This window comes from Hemiscyllium ocellatum, chromosome 30 (genome assembly GCF_020745735.1).
Source record: "Hemiscyllium ocellatum isolate sHemOce1 chromosome 30, sHemOce1.pat.X.cur, whole genome shotgun sequence".
Taxonomy (NCBI): Eukaryota; Metazoa; Chordata; class Chondrichthyes; order Orectolobiformes; family Hemiscylliidae; genus Hemiscyllium; species Hemiscyllium ocellatum.
In genome coordinates this window covers 28,915,100-28,936,603 of record NC_083430.1, presented here as the reverse complement: position 1 = coordinate 28,936,603, position 21,504 = coordinate 28,915,100, and the positions used below count along the sequence as shown (strand labels likewise).

The 21,504-nt window shown below is 38.6% G+C and overlaps 1 protein-coding gene across 3 annotated transcripts in view; it reads right to left on the bottom strand.

Annotated features, from left to right (window-relative positions):
- Positions 1–4,040: 4,040 nt before the first annotated feature.
- The window catches only part of LOC132829878 (grainyhead-like protein 3 homolog), a 98,171-nt gene continuing 80,707 nt past the window's right edge, over positions 4,041–21,504 (bottom strand). For all 3 annotated transcript variants that reach the window (XM_060847277.1, XM_060847278.1, XM_060847279.1), the window contains 4 exons: positions 15,076–15,164; positions 11,237–11,322; positions 9,194–9,258; positions 4,041–6,927 (listed from right to left, as the gene is read on the bottom strand). In XM_060847277.1, coding sequence (XP_060703260.1) covers positions 6,813–6,927; positions 9,194–9,258; positions 11,237–11,322; positions 15,076–15,164 — 355 coding nt within the window. In that variant the 3' untranslated portion in view covers positions 4,041–6,812. The remainder of the gene's footprint in view (positions 6,928–9,193; positions 9,259–11,236; positions 11,323–15,075; positions 15,165–21,504) is intronic.

Sequence of the window (21,504 nt, the reverse complement as noted above, 5' to 3'; positions counted from 1 at the left end):
GGGAAGTATAATTCTAGAGTGAACTATACTATAAACGGAAGCATCTTGGGAAAGGTTGACGAGCAGAGAGATGTGGGAGTTCAGGTCCATTGTAAACTGAAGGTGGCTGCACAGGTGGATAGAGTGGGCAAGAAGGCATATGGTATGTTTTTCTTCATCAGACGGGGTATTGAGTATAAGAGCTGGCAGGTCATGTTAAAATTATACAAGAATTTGGTTTGGCTGCATTTAAACTACCATATACGGTTCTGGTCAATCACATTACCAAAAGGATGTGGACACTCTGGAGAGAGTGCAGAGAAGGTTTACGAGGATGTTGTCTGGTAAGGAAGGTGCAAACTATGAAGAGAGATTGGGTAGATTAGGATTGTTTTCATTAGAAAAATGGAGATTGAGGGGGGGACCAGATTGAGGTCTAAAATCATGAAGGGTGTAGACAGGGTAAATAGAGGTAAGCTTTTTCCCAGGGTGAGAGATTCAATAACGAGAGGTCATATGTTCAAGGTGAGAGGTGAAATGTTTAAGGGTGATACACACGGCAAGTACTTTACATGGAGGCTAGTAGGTGCCTGAAATGCATTGCCAGTAGAGGTAGTAGAGGCAGGCATGGTAGATTCATTTAAGGTGCATCTGAACAGATGCATGAGTAGGTGGAGAGCAGAGGTATACAGATGTTTAGGATTTGGCTGATACGGTTTAGAAAGTGGATTTGGATCAGCTCAGGCTTAGAGGCTAAAGAAGCTCAGCAGTTCAGGCAGCATCCGAGGAGCAGTAAAATCGATGTTTCAGGCAAAAGCCCTTCATCAGGAATAAAGGCAGAGAGCCTGAAGCGTGGAGGGATAAGCTTATCTCTCCATGTTTCAGGCTGTCTGTCTTTATTCCTGATGAAGGGCTTTTGCCCAAAACGTCGATTTTACTGCTCCTCGGATGCTGCCTGAACTGCTGTGCTCTTCCAGCACCACTAATCCAGAATCTGGTTTCCAGCATCTGCAGTCATTGTTTTTACCTTAGAGGGCTGAAGAGCCTGCTCCTGGGCTGTAAATTTTCCTTGTTCTTTGTTCGTTTGTTCTTGGTGAGGCCACATTTGAGATACTTCATGCAGTTCTGGTCTCCCTGCTACTGAAATGACATTGTGAAACTTGAGAGGGTGCAGAAAAGATTTAGAAGCATGTTGCCACAGTTAAAGACTTTGAGCTACAGGGAGAGGCTGTATAGGCTGGGGCTTTTTTCCTGGGAATATCAGAGACTGAGGGGTGATTTTATAGAGGTTTATAAAACCATACAGTAAATAACAAAGGTATTTTTTTTCTGAGGGTGGGGGAGTCCAAAACTAGATGACATAGGTTTAACGTAAGAGTGGAGAGATTTATAAAGGACCTGAGGAGCAATTTTTGCACACAGGTGATGGTGCATGTGAAATGAGCAGGTATGAGCAGCCAAAGGAAGTGGTGGAGACTGGTACAATTACAACATTTAGAAAGCATCTGGATGGGTATATGAATAGGAGGGATGTGTACCAAATGATGGCAAATGGAACTAGGTCAGATTGGGTTATCTAGTCTGTTTTTGCTTTTTAGAAAAGGGGTGGTACAGTGGCTCAGTGGTTAGCCTCACAGCGCCAGGGACACAGGTTCGATCCCCGCCTCGGGTGACTGTCAGAGTGGAGTTTGCACATTCTCCCCATATGTGCATGAGTCCAAAGATGTGCTAAATTGTCCATAATGTTAGGTGCATTAGTCAAGTGTAAACATAGGGTAAGAGAATGGGTCCAGGTGGGTTATCCTTCAGAGAGTTGTGTGGACTTGTTGGACTGAAGGGTCTGTTTCCATACTGTAGGGAATCCAACCTAGTCTAATCGGCATGGTTAAATTGGACCAAAGGGTCTGTTTCCATACTGTATGACTCTAAAGCCACATCAGTTGAAGAGAAAGTTGCTTCAGCTCCACAGAACTCCCTGATATACAGTGCGGTCCTTCACACCTTAATTATCTGGGATGTCTGAGATAGATTTCTTGTAAGCAATCCTTCTTCTTGGTGTTCGTCTCATTTACTGATAATGTATAGGGAAAGATGCCCACACAAAGTCTTTGAAAGAATACAGGCTCAATAGTGATAAACAGAAGAGGTATTTTACATTATATTTAACAGCTCATACATTACATCTGAGGTTCATGAAAGTCATTGGTAAGACCTCAGAGTAGACTTAGAAGGAGGTATAGGTCACAGCTACTGAAATACTCTGGTACACAAAAGCCAAACATTGGTTAGCTCCTTTCAGGAACAGTCCTGATGGGCAGAGCTTATCTGACGATGTCAGCTAACCTTGTCAGGTACAATGCTTTCAACAACATTCCCAATGTCTTCCAGCTGCTCTTACTGCTCCATTACATATATCTCATCTCTCCATGACCTTCCTTTCAGTTGCTGTCAGTGTGCTACGTGTCATGATGTTCAACCTCTTGAAGTCTGTGTGATACTCTCAGCTCGCCCTAATATCAATGAGTTTCTCAGCTCACCCTAATATCAATGATTGTGCCATGGGACCCAGGACACTACACTGATCTTAGGCCCAAAATCAAACCTAAAGAAATTTCCATCACAGCTTTGAAATGTCTTCCAAGTTAAGAACGAATGGATATAATTAACAAATATCTAAAAGAGAAGATTCTGCCAAGCAATTTCCTACAGGTCACCTGACTCCTCTGAAATATTGCTTAACTGCTGCAAATATTTGCTTAAAATTCTCTTTTCACATTGCATTAGCTACTTGTGAAAGTCATTTCAACAAATTGCTTTCAATGTACTGGACAGTTGTAAGTCCCTGGTTTAATTCCTTCATTGGAACATCAGAAACAGAATTAGGCCCTTAAGCCTATTCCGGTGTTTAATGAGATTATGGCTCAGCCTTAGCTTCAACTTTACTTCCCTGAGTAATCTCACTACTTTGATTCTGGTAGAGTTCAAAAACATGTCAACATTCAGTCTTGAAAATAGTCAATGACTGAACATCTACAACCGGCCAAGGTTGAGCACATCAAAGTTTCTTCCTAAATCATATTCTTTAGTTGCACATGCTGTTAGCCATTGGTAAAAGCTACAGCATCGCAGTAACAAAAGTGAAAACTGAAGCATATGCAATTGTAAATAATTTTATGTACACACGTGCTCTTAAAACCCCGTAAGACAGTAATAGACTTCTAGGCAAAAGCTTCTAGCTGGTAATAGACCTCTGCGTTAGTGTCTGCTTATTATTATTCTATGTTAATGCCTGATAATAGTTTATAAAATCATGAGAGGCATAGACACGATTGACAGTCAGATTTTTTTTTCTCCAAATTGAAATATCTATTACTTGAGGGCATGCATCTAAGGTAAGAGGGGGAAAATTCAAAGGAAATGTGAGGGGCAAGTTCTTTACACAGAGTGCCTGGAACCACTGCTAGGGGTAGTGGTGGAGGTAGGTACAACAGGAGAGTTTAAGGGACTTTTAGATAAGCACATGAATAAGTAGGCAATGGAGGGGTATGGACCATGAGCAAGCAGAAGGGATTCGTTTAATTTGGTATCATGTTCGGCACAACATCGTGGACCAAAGGGCCTCTTCCTGTGCTCTACTGTTCTATGTTCTATTTTCTAATATAGTGTGCCATGGATTAAATTATTCTATATTGTCGTTGATCTCTGTGACACTTATTATTAACAGTATTTCACAAACCTGGTCCAGCATACTGCTATTCCCAAATAACATTGCATATTAACTTGTTGGCCACTTGCATTCCAAAGCCCTTCAATGCCTAATGTTAATTGGTCAGATGAAGGAACAGTTGTGAATATACCCTTCGCCTGCACAGCATCCACCAGTACGTGCATGGTTTCACACATGTATGGCAGCAATGGCACGCGCCCATTAGCTGGTATTACGAATGATCTGCATCTGCATGCATGATGGCATCCCTTGCTCAGCAGGGAGTAAATATAACACAGCAAACTATAAATTACATGTTTTATTTATTTTTTTAAAACTTAAAAAAATTGCTCACATAACAATTGTCTCCCAGTTAATAAAATCTGTTTGTAACTTGTATAATCTGCAATTTTCTAACATTATTCACAATCCAGTAAATTCAACATCACAGTACCTGGTACAAAAGGATTAATGGGATATGTAGTTTACCCACAAATAAAGATTAACTCATAAACATCATGCAGCAAAGGGTAATCATCCATGGACCTTAAATTTCCAATGTTGATGCTTTAACTGCTGATGTCTGTCATTGCCATTATTTGCTTTAGTCAATGTTTCCTTTTGTGCAGCAGTGGAAGCCTGTGACCCAAGTACTGAAGGAGAAAAAAGATTCACAACGCCTGAGGAAATATTTCTCCGCCCAAATACAATGACCAGCACCAGCCAAAAGGTTAGGATCTGATGCTATGAGTAGTACATGGGATATTTTTAGTTTCCCTTTTTTTTCACGGGATGTGGGCATTACCGGCAAAGCCTGTGATTTATTACTTGTCCCTAATTGCCCTTGAACTGAACAGCTTGCTAGACCCAACAGAGAGCAGTTAAGGGTAAACCTCAGAACTGGAGTCACACATGGGCCAGACGAGGCAAGGCTGGCAGATTTCCCTCCAGAGCAAATTGTGGAGCAAATGTTAATGGAAGTAACTAACTCATTTTGCTAATATAAGAAACATATAAAACCAAGGCTTTTCAATGTTGTGGCAGATGTCATCATCATTTTCTTTTGAGACACATCAAACTATTGTTCCTCCTTTTACAAAAAGCAAAAGAGGCTGTTGCACCAGTTATGGACCTGGTGTGGAGAAGAGCAAGATTTCAGTGGCCAAGTAACTTCTACATTGTTGAAAAAAATCTATCTAGTTTGTTACTGTCCTTTAGGGAAGTCAACCTACAATCTTTACCCAGGATCTGAGTTATCGGTGATTCCAGACCATAGCAATGAGCTGACATCAAATTCAATATCACTAAAGCATCCACTGCCTTTCCATATGTTGTATATGAAGCAAGTGAAGGAGGAAGGGAGAGTTGGAAGAACAGAATTCTGCTTATTTATGCATTATACAGGTGTTTGATAGAAATTTATTTTAATTGAAACAGTTTATGTTGAAAAAAAAGCACATTTTTAGCAATTGTGACCTTAGTAAACTGCATCTCAATGGATATGTGAGAGATGAATGCCTGACAATGGCATATAGACAAATCCCAGGACAGGAGGTACTTCATAGGGCAATAACCAGGGCTGTGATTCTCAGAGGATTGCTGGGACCAGGGCAGTTCTGGGACCCAGAATAGAAGCAACACTGGAGCCTGTGATATTTGTCCTTGCTCCTGCATACAGACACAGTAGGAGTCTCAATTAACTAATTCAAAGAGAGGTGTACCAACTCCAGGAATTTCATTTGATGGCAACCTAAGTGTCAACCTAATAGACATTTTTGACAAGGAAATACTCTCACATACATTACTTAAGAAGGGAAAATATACTTAGAGAAAGACAAAAATCTTGAATCACTTTGATTTGTCATATCTTCAAGCATAGAAATGTAGCATTACCTTAAGTACTTTGTAAGAAACCTATAATTACATTTGGAAGCTCAGTTAAAATGCGAAAGTTCAAGACAATGAGCCAATAGCAATCAAGGGTTTACTGCAATGTAAATCAACACTTCTTTTGCACTGAGTTTGACAAGTATCAATACCAGAGAATATTTGCTACAAAAATAAAGAATGTATACATGATTTTTAAAAAAGTAGGCAGTTAACATATCTCCTAATATTTTAAATCTAGCCACCTGAGTTATATTTTGATAAATGAGGGATGTCAGGTCATTGTGTATGACAGTTAAATGAATCCAGGATACAATATTTTACATGTATCCATAGAACATTATTTTAATGTTGCAAATCATGACATGATACCAGCACACCATGATTCAAAATCACACATGACCTCTGTATGTGGATGGTTTTAAAGATTTTGGAAATTCTTGATCATACCAGAAGGTCCCAGTATCATTCTGTGGCATTAAAATGAGTACGTATGAATATTTCCTTGACTGAACCATGAGGGAACTATCTCACAGATTCAAAGTGTGTGAAAGGGAAGGATATGATTTTGAAACCATTAACTTAATGAATATTTCAAGGAAAGACAACTTTTTAATTATCTTGATATTAACGTCCCTCAAAAAGAATTTTTTTTTCTGAACTTTTTCAAATGAGCAATGCAATCTTCCACATATTTCATGAGCACCAGAAAAGACTGATATTCCTCATGTAAGTATTTCACACTGAAAAATCTGCTAAAAATGTGAAATTAATTGAAATTGCAATATCAACTGGCACATGTAAATTGCATTAAAAGATGAATAATTAAAAAGTATCGCATGTTGAAATACACATACATGGACATCAACTGACAAGTGATTTCACGGATATAGTCCAACAGTCAATAAGATGTTGTGGAGCTGAAAGCATTTAGCACTTTGACACTGGAGATTTAACAAGTCCTTCAACCAGCAGTGTAAACAGGTCAGAAAAAAAAATCTTCAAGTGGTTTCATCCAACAGGAATGTAGATTAAAAATGTTCAGTTCTTCATGCTTGGCTTCAATTAGCTCATTTATACACCTGGTCAGTAGAAAATATTGGCACAAAGATCTTGAATTCAAATATCGAAAGCAGCCAAAAGCATATGTACATGGAGAGAAAGGGAAGAGGTAGAGCAGTAACTGGTTTGTTCCTAATGTTGAGGTTTCTTTGAGTTTGTCCATGAATGTTGAGGCTCTTTAAACTTCTTTAAGTGTTATTTGACAGCCTCCATTTACGTCCTTTATTTCCACCAAAAATGCAGCATGGTTACAATAATGCTGCACAATGTTATCATCCATGTTTACCAAGATTCTGTAGGAGGAAGAAGGAAAATGAATGTCAATTACAGCTCATTAATTGTGGTCAAAACTCTGATGCTTACAAAAGAAGAACTGCTGTCAGGGGATAGCTTCTCATCACATATGAATCATATGAAGAACATTCAAATGTATTGTAAATAATCTTTAAGTCTAACCTTCCTTTGCATGACAGTGCAAAGTGGGTAAAACCACAGTTCGCCAGCTAACTTGTGCTATGGCAGATCTTTCACGAAGCAATAGAACACATGCTTATGGAAAATACTTTGAACATGCGATTTGCACCTCTCCTCTAATTGGTCTCTAGCTGTTGCGAATGTAGTTGCACCAAGACAAGTAGCAACTTGCTTGGAAAATCAGAGCTAAAATAATCAAACTAGCTTACAACATTTGTGATTTCTAAATTTAAATACCAAATTCTTTCTAATGAACTCAGAGCACCTGCTTTGTGTTCTTGCAATGAGTCATTGAGCAAGGACCAAAATCAGTGCTCAAATCAGCAAGGCCACATTCCAATCCAGTCACGAACAAACATTCCAAACATATTAACTATTTGTGCACAATTATTTCCTCTTATTCACTTACAATACCTTTTGTCTTGCCACACTCACATTAAATCTATCAACCCATAAATTATCTTAATTTAAAATTAAATAAAGCTCCCACATTGACATTTTCATTACAAGGTTGAGGAAAAACACCTCAAGGAAAGCTTCAGAAACATATTTGCATTCCTGTTTTGCCTATTGTTCATACGTTACAACAATGTTCTCTTAATTATCTTACAAATGAAGCACACATAAAAATTAACAAACAATGTATCACTTGAGAAAAAAAGCAGACATAAACTTTGACATTTTGGAACCTATATCAACATTTTGCTTTGAGAATTGCAACAGACAAATGAGTGAAAAGTGGTTTATTGGAACAACACCAGCATTACTTTGGGACTTCATAATTACTGTGCGTCTTTCCAGTGTTTTAACATTTGTGTTGATCTGAAGTGGTGTTAATTTCAGCTACACAAGCTGTGTTGTGTAATTTGGGAGTGAAGTCAACTAGATGGTATTCTGTATGGCACCATTTTGAGGAAGCAGATGGAAAATGCTGTTGTTGCAATACAACAACAGCTGGTATGAGGTGAACATTAAAAATATTTGTCTTTAAGGATGCCCTGACCAATTCTTAAATGTTAACATGGTTTAGCTTAATTATCAACTTAGTAGAAAAAGTCCACAACCTCATAAACATCTCTGTAAAAGTGTTTCCCATTCTGTTTGTTTTTAATTTTTTACATTTAGTCTCATATCTTCTTCCCTTCATTAAAGGAGTTTCAAAACTGGTGATAGACTTTTTCCATCTTCTCTCTCCATCCCTTATTTATTATGTTACCAGCTATTGTTCTCCAATTCCACATCTTATTGGTGCAAAAATGAATACTCTATAATTCTGGTTAGATAATGATACAAATTAAAAACAGTAAACAGGATGCAGATTCATGCCTGGTGAATGCCCACAATTAATTCATACATTACTACACATAGTGCAAACCTATCTATATATCCAGAAACATAAATATGACAGTAAGTGCATACCAATCAATCAACTAAACAGTTCAGGTCACAAGTGAATGACTCACCAAAATGTTTAACTGAAATGAGAGTCCTGCCCATGAGCTAAAATTCTCTAACTACTGATAGCTCACAATATCAGAGCTTCCCAGTTGTACCAATATGTAGTGGCAGAAAGTCAATTTAAAAATATTACAATGTTGTTTGATTTTCAAACCATTCAATTTCTTCATTGCTAGTATGTAATTTTACAATAATGTTAATTCAGCCATACCCTTCCTTTCTTATTCTGACCACACCATCCTAGTTGCATGGTGAATTTGTTTCTCAACTTTCGTTACTTTTTGATTTTTACATTCTTGCATATTTTAAAGTAACTACTTTGTCTGAGTTTTCTTATTAAGCTGTGCCAGAATTCAGCCTCAGGATTGCAAAAATGTTCTTGGACAAAATAACACTCCTAACAAAATACCATTATGAGAGTAGTGTTGGATGATAGCTGAAATCACTCCACTGTTGTCCGACAGGGAAAGTCACTCCACAGAAGCAAGCAATAACTACATTACTCTGACATCAAAGTATAATTGGCTTGAAAACTGCAGTTTGAGAAAATTTCCTGTACTGGTCCTGACTCCATGATTGTGAATGAGGTACTTAAAACACAGAAATAAGATCTTTTTGATTACTCACCCTTTTATACAGTTCTTGTATATTTTATAAATTCTCTCTTCAAGCAGCCCATACTTTTCTGAAATCTAGGTTAAGAACATCAAAATTCAATTGTCAAAATGGTCAAGCAAAATTGTATCTGAGAAAGTCAACTGTGCTTAGAGCTTTATATTGGTGAGTCCTAATAGGGGTTGAACCATGGATAAGAAAGAAAGACTACATAACATTTAATGGAGGCTTTTTACCATCAGTTGTGACCCTTAATGTTTCCATACATTTCCTAAATGATGGATAACAGTCAAAGACAAAACCAACAAGTACTTAAATAGGACCTTTAATGTAATTAAACATCCCAAGGCACTTCAGAGATTTATACTAAAACAAAATATGCCATATTATTGGGATAATAGGGCTGATAACTACAACCATGAGTAAATAGACAAGTTTTTAATGAGTATCCTAAAGGAGGAAAATAAGGTAGAAAGCCAGGTGGATATGGGAAGACAATTTATGCTCCTCAGGGACATAAATTTAAGGTGAAGGGGGGATGTCAGGGGTAGGTTCTTTACAGGGAGAATAGTGGAGGCATAGAATGCGCTGCCTGTGAGAGTGGCAGAGTCAGAATCATTGGTGACCTTTAAGCGGCAATTGGATAGGTACATGGATAGGTGCTTAAGCTAGGACAAATGTTCGGCACAACATTGTGGGCCGAAGGGCCTGTTCTGTGCTGTATTGTTCTATGTTCTATGTTCTAATTCCAGTGTTTAGGTCTTAGCAAAGTCAAGATCTGGTCACTGATAACTGAGCAATTAAAATCTGGAATTTTCAAGACTCCAGAATTAGAAGAGGTACCTCAGAGGGTTGTTAGAAGGTCACAAAAAAGGTGGGCAGGTGTATGATCATGAAGGGACTTATAAACAAAGGGGAGAATATTAAAATCAAGCTGCTGGTTAACCAATCAATAGATGTGAGCATGAAAATATGGAACATTGGATATCCTCAAGCTTACACAGGCAACAAAACATTCCTGACGTATCGTTTCTTCAAACCCAGTTCATTATTCAGTGCAGGATCACTTGTTTTTCTATTTTTCCAAGGAATGTTTCTGTAACAATTTTAAATGTTTTTTTGTAAAGCTTGATAGGTGCATTTGCCACATGCATAATATTAGTGAAGAAAATTCCAAGTATTGAAAGAAATCAAAATATTTACACCTTTGGATCTGTTGCTCTAGCACAAATTATGAACAGTCATTAACTTTCCTCAATAAAGTGGGGGCTGAAGAACTTGAGTTTTTCTGGATGGTCTGAGCATTGCGAAAAGTTAATGAAAACCTTAATTTGATAGGGTGAAAGGTGAGTAGTGGGGATGTGGAGCAAGTCACCATGTTTAGTAAAGTAAGGCTGCGATTATTTTAAAATGTTAATGCCTTCATTAAAGTAGTACGCCAGAAACCATTTTCAATCACTCCTAAAGCAATATTGCATTTTCACCTCAAAAATGATTTTTTACTTTTAGCATGGATCGAATTATGCTTATGTGTTTATGCTTTCTGTGAGCAAACAGTTCTAATTACATTTTCCAAATCCCTATTCCTTCTCCCATTATCCTATTTGAAGCTGGCTATTGGCACACGTTCTTTTTTTCCCCCCGACCGTGTCCATATGTATGCCCCCCACCCCTCCTCATGCTCTGCCATAGTTTTCTCTGCCCTCTAGTTTCAATCTCTTGTGCTTAATCCTGTCTCTCTTGCCCCCTCATTGATGACTCTGCAACTCCTGGAAGAATGTTTGCATCCATCTGCCATGCTTTCAACTGTTTAAAATCTTATGTTAGATTGCCTCTGAATCTCAATCCCCACAAATGTAGAAAGAGGTGGAAGCGCTGAAAGATTTCAAAAAGGAAATTGGATGGACATCCTGCAAGTCTTTGGGGATGAAACCATGTAATGAGACTGACACCATTGCTGTATAAGACAGCCAAATGGCCTCTTTCTGTGCCATAAATGACTCCACATTTTGAAACAATATACTCAATAAAAGAAGTAGGAAATCTGATACTAACAGCATTCTTCAATCCATTAAGGTCCGGCGTCTTCAACAATAGAGCATCAAAAACTTCTTCTGACTCCCTCCGCACATACAACAGCACTAGAAAGGAAAATAAATATTCGACTTGCATTAAACTTTAAATTTAGTCATTGCTCATCCCATCTTCCAATGGAAACCATGCAAATGGAGAAATCAGTACCAATATCAGATTGTCTTAGTGCATTATATTTAACCAGTCAGAGTTATGGAACAATTGAATTAGTTAAATCAAAGAAAGTTTAAAAATTGGAGAGCTGAGTTATTTTCAATAGCTTTCAAAACTGCACAATAGCCAATAATGATTATGAATTGATTATTTATATGATAACAAATATTATTAAAATGGTTAACGTCTGTGCACAGTGTATTAAGTTTGACACTGTACATTCAATAATAATCTACACTGCACACCACATCATGTCGGTTGCAATCCAAACTGCTTAAGCACAACATCCATTCTATCCTGCAAAGCGAGGAACTTGATAACAAGCTATCTTCTAAATGAATAACACTATTAGGACTTTGTTCTGTTTTTGATATGTTTTCCAGATGAGATTACATTATGTAATATAAATTTGTTGTCCAATAATTAAAACATCAGTGGTATTAAACAAAATATAGCTTTTTTAACCTCCAATCTTCAAAAAACTTAAAAATGAATTATGCTTTATGCTTTCAACTTGGGAGCAAATGTCTAAAATAAGGGTATCTGCAGAGAAATTTATAGTATACAGTAATTAGAATTAAAATTAAAATTTCATTTTGATTATGTATTTTTAGTATTTTATATAGCATAAATATTTTAACTGATTTGTGTTTAGTAGGATACAGTCCATATATACACACACAAATCATATACTTTCTGTAATATTTGTTAATTGTTCAGTTTTCATGTGGGTAAATATATTTTAATGACAATATTTAATCATGATGAACAATCACAAAGATGAGTTTTATGAAACAGTGATATATGAAACAGTGATATATGAAGCAGCTTGATTCACTAACACTTGTGTATCGTCCATGAGAAACAGTCAGAATTTAAACAGAATTTGTTGGTTTAGCTCAGTTGGCTGGATCAATGATTTACAGAGCAGTGTGATACCAACAGCATGGGTCTGATTCCCATCACTGGTTTGAGGTTACTTTGAAGGGTTTTCCTTCTCAACCTCTTTCCTCGCCCGAGGCTTGGTGGCCCTCAGGTTAAATCACCACCAGCTGCTTCTCTCTCTAATGAGACAGCAGCTCCTACAGTCTGGTAAGACTATGGCAACACAACAATGTAGGAAAGTAGTAAAATTAAATCCCAGTAGCTGCCTGAGGAAAGTCCTGCATCTGGGAAATCTTCAGCAAGTGACAAAACACTTGCCTGTGGCTGAAAAGTACTGAATTTATTCTTGACAACTTGTACTAATGTACACAATTTATATAGATTGTCAGAGTGAACAGATTCTTTGTTAAAGGTTTGACTGTACTTTTTAATAGTACCAATCTGATGGCATAGGACAGAGTTGGTGGATGTCTGGCACTGTGGCCAATAGTTTGGTCAGCAGCTGCTGGGGACCATCTGTACATGGAGGGGCAAAATTCCAACCATCAGCCTTTTTATGTAGCCACGAACATCTTAATGTTGTAACGCAGGCTTTTTAAAAGTTGGCCCATTTGGCTACAATGCACCCGTCCATAAAATCCAGTCTTCAGAGTAATTTCAAGGCAGTAACACATTCAATGAGAAAAAAAAGCATTTACAAGCTTTTAAATTTTGATCTTTGCCTCATCAAAACTAGTTGTCTATCTCGTTACTCGGAACTTCCTTTTGATTTTTATTACATTTGTTATTAAATGTCAGAAATCAAATACACCCAGCTTTCACAACCTTTACTTGCATTATCAGATGGCTGTTTATTAGGGGAACACTCAATCAATTATTTTCCCTGATGACTGGGGAAGGTCTGTATTGTAAGTGGATACATAGCTGTTTCAGTAGACTGGGCAGCAGGAAACCACCTAATACATGGCCAAATGTGCTTCTGACAGCTATTCCAGTTTCTGATGTTGTTACTGTTTAGGTTATTGCGGCCTGCAGGGAAAGCAATGAAACCTGTCTCCTTTTTTTAAATCATCTACAAGGACGACAGAGAAGCCACAGTGAACTACTGAGGTGATGCCATGCTAAAAGCTGACACTTACAGCGATCATCCACGTTAATATTATAAACTTGCAATTAGGTTTCAAAATTAGTGTTTGTTCAATTCGATCCACTTCTGTGGATGTCATGGTTTTTAACTGAAAATCTATTATTAACCCAGCATGCTCTATCAGGTCATTGCTATTTCAGGCAGGATTTTCTGATACATTCCTGTTTGTCACCACTCATCAATAAAATAGGCACAGTAGGATTATCAGCCACAGGCTTCCTTTATCTTTAAAAGTTACAGGGGCCCAAACTTCTTGCTGGAATTGGCAAGCCTTGTAAGAAAGACATGGAAAAAAACTATGCTAAGTATTTTCATGGCTTTTTTTTCTGCAATGGATCAAGAATACCAAAACTAGAAATGTAGTGAACAGTGAAAAAGGTTACCTCAGAGTACAATGGGATCTTGGTCAGGTGGGCAAATGGGTTGAGGAGTGGCAGATGGAGTTTTATTTAGATAAATGTGAGGTGCTGCATTTTGGAAAAGCAAATCTTAGCAAGACTTAGACACTTAATGGTAAGGTCCTAGGGAGTGTTATTGAACAAAGAGGCCTTAGAGTGCAGGTTCATAGCTCCTTGAAAGTAGAGTCACAGGTAGGTAGGATAATGAAGAAAGGTACACTTTCCTTTATTGGTCGGGTATTGAGTATAGGAGTTGGGAGGTCACATTGCAGCAGTACAGTACATTGGTTAGGCCACTTTTGGAATAATGTGGGCAATTCTGGTCTCCCTCCTATTGGAAGGATGTTGGGAAACTTGAAAGGGTTCAGAAAAGATTTACAAGGATGTTGTCAGGGTTGGAGGATTTGAGCTATAAGGCGAGGTTGAATAGGCTAGGGCTGTTTTCCCTGGAGCATTAGAGGCCGAGGGGTGACTTTATGGAGATGTATAAAATTATGAGGGTCATGGATAGGATAAATAGAGAAAGTCTTTTCCCTGGGGTGGGGGACTCCAGAACTAGAGGGCATAGATTTAAGGTGAAAGATGAAAAATTTAAAAGGGACCTAAGGGGCAACTTTTTCACATAGAGGGTTGTGCATGTATAGAATGAGCTGCTAGTGGAAGTGGTGGAGGCTGGTACAATTGCAACATTTAAAAGAAATCTGGATGGGTGTTTGAATAGGAGGGGGTTTAAGAGGGATGTGGGCCAAGTGCTGGCAAATGGGACTAGATTGGGTTGGGATATCTGGTTGGCATGGATAGGTTGGACTGAAGTGTCTGTTTCTGTGCTGTACATCTCTATGACTCCAAGAGAAATGTGACTGCTCCACTTACCCGATAGGGATACTTGGACATTCCTATCCCTCATCTAGCATCTTCTTCCCAGCAATAGCTGACCTTAGCTCTCAAATCTCCGCACACTCTGCCACACTAACTTTATGACATAAATTGTTTTGATATATTTCTGGGGGTGCCGGACTCCCAGCCTAAATTTCCACTCCAGTTTACTGGAGCTAATGTAACTCATACAGGCTTGAAGCCACAAAGTAGGGACAGTGCTCCACTATTTGAGTGAGACCCAGAGATTAAAATGAGACAAACAAAATAATGCACTTTAGGAGATTCCCTGCTTCCTGCCCAGCCTGAACACATGGCTTTAAAGACATTTTTCTTTGTACCTCTTTCTGGTTCACAAAGTCTAGCTTGTTTGATTGGAGGGTCCAATTCATCTTTGTACAGAGTCTTGTTATCCCTTTTTATTGGAAACCTGTACATTTAAAGCACAAGATTATTGATTATTAGTGATGCATTATACTATTAGGTGCCACATAAGAATGGAATCATTGTCAATTGAAGCATCTATTATCCCTTTACATTCCAGTATGTGTGTAATGGAAGTTGAGATATCAGTCACCTGATGTGATTTTTAGATGAGTTAAATCTGATTCTTAAATGGCTGTATCCAGTGTGACTCTTTGTTTTGTGGCAAAAGTTAGTATGTAGGTCACTGACCACATGTCATTCAGGCCTTCTCGTATTCAACTAAAGTGCCCGTCCTAAACGGATTCCCTTTGCTGTATCAGTGCAGAGCAGGGCTACACCAAATGCAGCCCACAATATGAGCCCATGGGATGATTTGATGATCTGTATGAATTATTGATAATACCTGTCTCAAAAATGTATCCGTTTAGTCTAACATTGGGAGTACATGTCATAACCGAATACAATATTTTGAGCATATTTACACTGTAGCTACCCATTTGAGACTGATTGCTAGTGTGTAGGCTCAATCAAACTCAACACTACCTCCATTAATTGACTTCTGCCTGGTTAGATTCTGTTTACAAGAAGACTCTGCAAACATCTGCATGCACGATTGGCTCTTACATTTGCAAATGTAAATGTTTGCGGAACAGGTGGGAGAGTAATCTCTGGTACATTTACATTGAGGATATTGCAGGTTGCTTTGACAGTCACTCCTTCTATCATTACAATTGTATGGTGTCCAAGATGCACTGCAGCAAATTACCGAGGTTTCTTCCACAGTAATCCCCAAACCCCCAACTTCCACAGAGGCAGTGAATGCTTGGAACCTACAATTCCTCTTATAGTGACTCAGTGGTTAGCACTGCTGCCTTACAGTGCCAGGATGAAAGTGAGGGTTGCAGATGCTGGAGATTAGAGTCAAGATTAGAGTGCTGCTGGAAAAGCACAGCAGGTCAGGCAGCATCTGAGGAGCAGGAAAATTGATGTTTCGGGCAAAAGCCCTTCATTCCTGATGTCAGAAACGTCGATTTTCCTGTTCGTCGGATGCTGCCTGACCTGCTGTACTTTTCCAGCACCACTCTAATCTTTACAGTACCAGGGACCCAGGCTTGATTCCAGCCTTGTCTGTCTGGAATTTGTGTGTTCTCCTCGTCTCTGTGCGAGTTTCCTCTCGGTGCTCTGGTTTCCTCCTAGTCCAAAGATGTGCAGTTTAGGTTGATTTGCCATGTTAAAGTACCCACAGTGTTCAGATATCTGTAGATTAGGTGCCATGGGAACTGCCGGATTACAGGAATAGGGTATTAGGATGGGTCTGGGTTGGATGCTCTTCAGATGATTAGTGTGAACTTGTTGGGCCAAATGACTGTTTCCACACTTTGGGGATCATATTTTAAAATAAAATTGAGAGAAGTGCATTTGTATCTGTTGGTTTGCCATTGGCATGGGACCTCTACCTTTGCTGTAACTTGCTCTCACTTTAGTTTTTGGCAGCCATTAAAGGCATTACTTGGAACCTGAAGTGTGAAGCTGATATTGAGTAAACATTTAGAACTATAAGAAAGTCAACTTAAGGAAAACAACATCAAGGAAGATTTAAGACCACAGTTTGCAACATTTTACTGCTGAATGAGTCAGAATTGCTGTATATTTTCCACTCCTAGCTGCCATGAAAATGAAAGGAGATAAGAGCTGGGAATGGAATTTGTCCCAGTCTTTCAGAAAGGTTTCAGAATTAAATTAAAAAGACCAAACAAGTAAGACTAACAACCTTGTTATCAATGCTGGGGAAAGCATGCTAACCCTTACCCTCTCTGCAGAGCAGCGAACCCAGGCAGGAGAGACATTTGATAGCTTTGAGGACATACTTTGAACCCTCTAGTAATGTTGTTATCAGTATGTTTTCTTGGAGCACAGAGCAAAGGGAGGCAAGTGATCATATTGATACATTTAGTTGAATCTTGAGAAATTAGACAAGTAAAAGATTATCTCATGAGAAGTAGCATTTTCTTAAGTATAAGAGATCATGATATAGCAATATACCTGCTTTGAGAGGAGAAACTCTCAGGAAAGCTATGGATATGTGGAGAAGCTCTGAAGTTATCAATCATCACTCAGGTCCAGTTGATGGGGGAATTTGCGATATGCTGACAGACATTCCAGACTGAATGAGAACAATGTACGAGAAAAAAGGAAGAAACATTTGCGGGAAAGCTACCAAAAACATCAAGGTAAGAGGACAGGATACAAATATTGTGGAGGACATCAAACAATCAAAAACACGTGTATGTCCAAAATAGAGAACAGTGCTCTAACTGCAAAAAGCCAAGTCATTTTGCAGACAAGAGTTTTGCTGTAAAGAAGCCAAGCAAGATTAAAAGAATGGCTACTGGAGAGATGTCAGTCAATGATTCTGATGAATCATTCAACATTATGAAACAAGATTGGCATTATCAGGACTATAGGTGGTTATTAGTTTGTAACTGTTAGAATAATATCGGCAACGGGAGAGGATCAAGTCAATGTGAAGTATCAGATAGATACTGGAGCTTTTTGCAACACCATGAGCTTTACAGATCTGTATGAGGTGGCTCAAGATGGTGACACAGAAATGAAACCATCAAGGTTAGGGTTGAAATGTTCTGATGGAATAACCCTCATCCAAAAAGGACTATAAATCCAAGTGCCCAATACAATGTGAAGAATGAAGATCTCGAATTCCAGACAGTAGATGTTAAACAAAATCCACTTGCCTCTGCTGAACCATGTCTAAAGTTTGAGCTTGTAACCTCATATTTGCTCAAGAGAATTTAGAAATGCAAAGGTTTGCAGCATTTTGAAGGCTATTGACAGCTAAACAAATCCAAGAAGATTACAATAATATTCTTATACATCTTGAAGGTCTTCCAACTGAAAATCATTTCTAAGTAGATGAGAGTGTGAGACCAACGCAAGGAGAGATAAAGCTGCCCTCAAATCTAGACTGAAAAATATGTCAGAGAACCAGAAAAGAATGGAGGATTCAAAAACTACTACAGACTGGGTTAGCAATATGGTAGCAATGAAATGAACCCTTGAAAACTGAGAGTGTATATAGATCTAAGAAGATCTCTGTAAAGCTTTGAACAGATCTCAGTGTGTCATGCCAATTAATGAAGACATCTTGTCACACTGGCTAAGGCAAAGGTCTTGACTGCTCTTGTTGCAATGTATGTTTACTGGCAAGTGAAGATGGAGGAAAGCAATGGTTTTCTAAGTGTATTCTGGACTCCATTCAATTGATATAGGTAGTTGTATATGCAAATTGTCATTTCCACTGCCCCAGAAGGATATTAATGCAAACAGAAGGATACAGTCATGGTGGCTCAGTGGTTAGCACTGCTGCCTCACAGCACCAGGCTCCCAGATTTGATTCCAGCCTTGGGAGACTGTGTGTGTGGAGTTTGCACATTATCTCTATGTTTACATGGGTTTCCTCTGGGTGTTCCAGTTTCCTTCAAAGATGTGCAGGTTAGGTGGACTGACCATGCCAAATTGCACATAACGTTAGGTGCATCATTCAGAGGGAAATAAGTCTGGGTGGGTTACTCTTTGGAGGTTTGGTGTGGACTTTTTGGGCCAAAGGGCTTGTTTCCACACTCTAGGGAATCTAATCTAATCATCTTCCTAAAATGGATGATCTGTTGGGGCTGATCGGCAAGGCTATGCATGTAAAGACACACTGGAAGAAGCCTTGGCACAGCACTATCAGAATCTAGTGCAACTGTTAGAGACAGAAAGCTAATTGAACAAGAAAAATGATGCAATTAAAATGCCTGAAGTCAAATGCATAGGTTATGTACTGACAGCAAAAGGACTGTACCTGATCTTGAAAAGGTAACAGAAATGAAGTGACTAACAGATGTGAAAGCAGTATGATTATTTGTTGGATTTGTGCTTTTAACAAGGCACCTACTTAACATGTCATCACAGTAAAACTCTATACAAAACTCAGTGCTAAGGATGCGCAGCAATTTTGATGCACAGAACACAAAGGAGCTTTCACTAGAATTAATCAGTAAAGACAACGCCAGTTCTGAGGTACTATGATCTGAATGATGAAGTTACCTTGCAATGTAATGCCAGTGAGACAGGAGCATGCCTCATGCAACAACGGCAACAAATTGCAACTGCATCCAGGGTGTTATGCAAACTTAATGACATTACATTCAGATTGAGAAAAGGTGGTTGGCAGTTATGTTTCGTTTTTAGCATTTTAATCTGCACCTATCTGGGAGAGACTAAGTGGCATTGGAGTCCAACAATAAACCACTTCAAAATATCTTCAATCTATCTGAGATGGGAAAAGAGATGGTGAAATCCATCCATGTTAGCCACCAAGGAACTAAGTTGTGCTTGAGGAAGACAAAAGAGGTGTTCTGCTGGCCCAACATGAGCACTGATATTGAAGACAGTATCATCCAGTGCAATGTTTGGTACTGAATACAAAACCAATCAATGACACCTCTGATAGGGCAGTGATGAAGCTTGAGTAGATCTGTTCATTCTCAGAAGAGCTGATTATTTTGTCACTATTGATTATTATTCCGACTATTGAGAGTTAAAGCAACTGACATCCACCAGTGAGATTGGAGAATTCCTGAAAATGCACTTTAGTCATTGCAGCATTCCAGACATTCTGATGATATCTGCAGATGTGGATATGTTGGCCGAGCTGGGATGTTGATTTGCAGATGTTTCGTCCCCTATCTAAGTAACACCTTCAGCACTTTGGAGCCTCCTGTGAAGCACTGCTGTACTGTATCTCCTGGAATTTATTTGATGCTGTTCCTGCTGCTTCTGGTTGCTGGCTCTGGTTGTTTGTTGTAGTGGCTGGTATATGGGGTTTAGGTCTATGTGTTTATCAATGAGTTTGTGGATGAGTGTCCTATGATTGTTGTGTTGTCCAGTCAAACTTGTGGTCCTTGTCATCTGTGTGTATGGCTAGTCATAGTGTTTAGTGGCTAGTTGGTGTTTGTGGATGTAGATTGTTAGTTGTCTGCTTGTTTGTCCTTTGCACTGGATCTTGTAAATTACGTTAGTCTTACACATGTTGGGTATAGGGTCTTTTGTTCTGATGAGTTGTTGGCTGAGCGTGGCTGTCGATTTATGGGCTGTAATGAATCTGAGCAGTACGGTCCTCAATGTAGAATTCAGCTGCTTCATAAAGGATTAGGAACTTCAAGACCATACATCTTCACACTCTATCCCTCATTAAACAGAAGGACTAAGGTGGCAGTGAAACTTGCTGAAGAGTTCATAAATAAATCAAGTAAATCCAGCAGAGAGTTGTTCAAGACACAACTTCAATGAGAAACATGTTTAATGAAAGTATGGGAAGTAGTCCATTTCAAAGGCTAACATTATACTAAAGAAACAAGAACTAGTAACAAGATTGAATGACAAAATCAAGGTGAAACAACAGAGAGCCAAATTTCACTTTGATAAAAATGCTAAAGCATTGCCAGAGCTGAGGATTGAAGAGTCAATCAGAGTGCAGATGTTCAACAGTCTTCAATAAGAATTAGCATGCGTGGCAATTGGAGACCTATATAGACCTGCACAGAGCACCTTAATTGTATGTATTGAATATGAATGACCAGTTATATCCCTGCAGCCTTAAACAGATACGTACAACTAACAAATCTGTTCCTTCACTGCAAACAGCTGATCAGAAAGATGTGATCTCAACATTGGCCCAGAGTACAGAACAACCATCAGTCCCAGAGGTTTATCAATCTCCAAATAAATAAATCGATCAGCAACAATAGTTACAATGGAAACAGCACATAAATAACACTCACCAGAGAAAGAAAATCACACTAGGAATAAGCAGATAACCAGCAACAAAGCACACATACCATTAGAAGATCAGCTGTTAAGTGGAACTGCTCCATTTACAAAACAATGTAAAATTTCCAATGAGTTGGTTCAAAAAGGCCTTCTATTGCCTTCTCAGTGACAGCTAGGAACAGCAACAAATACTAGCATTGTAGCTAATGTTCACATCACAATAATACATTACACAAAAGTAATGTTTGTCACTACATTAGAGTTTTCTTGCAGCAAACCGAAACAATGTGAGACCATCCCCTCCAGCCTCACCTTGCTTTGCTCTAATGTTAGGACAAGTTCTAACTTCACATTTGCATTGCTAGTTTCACATCAGTCTAAAGCTAAATTGACTTCATACTGACAGCAAATTGACAGTGAAAGTGGATCTAGCAAGTAATGATCTAATCTTTTAATTAAGCCGCAAGAACTGTAATACATTTTTGTAAACCATGTAATCTACAGTCTTGCCT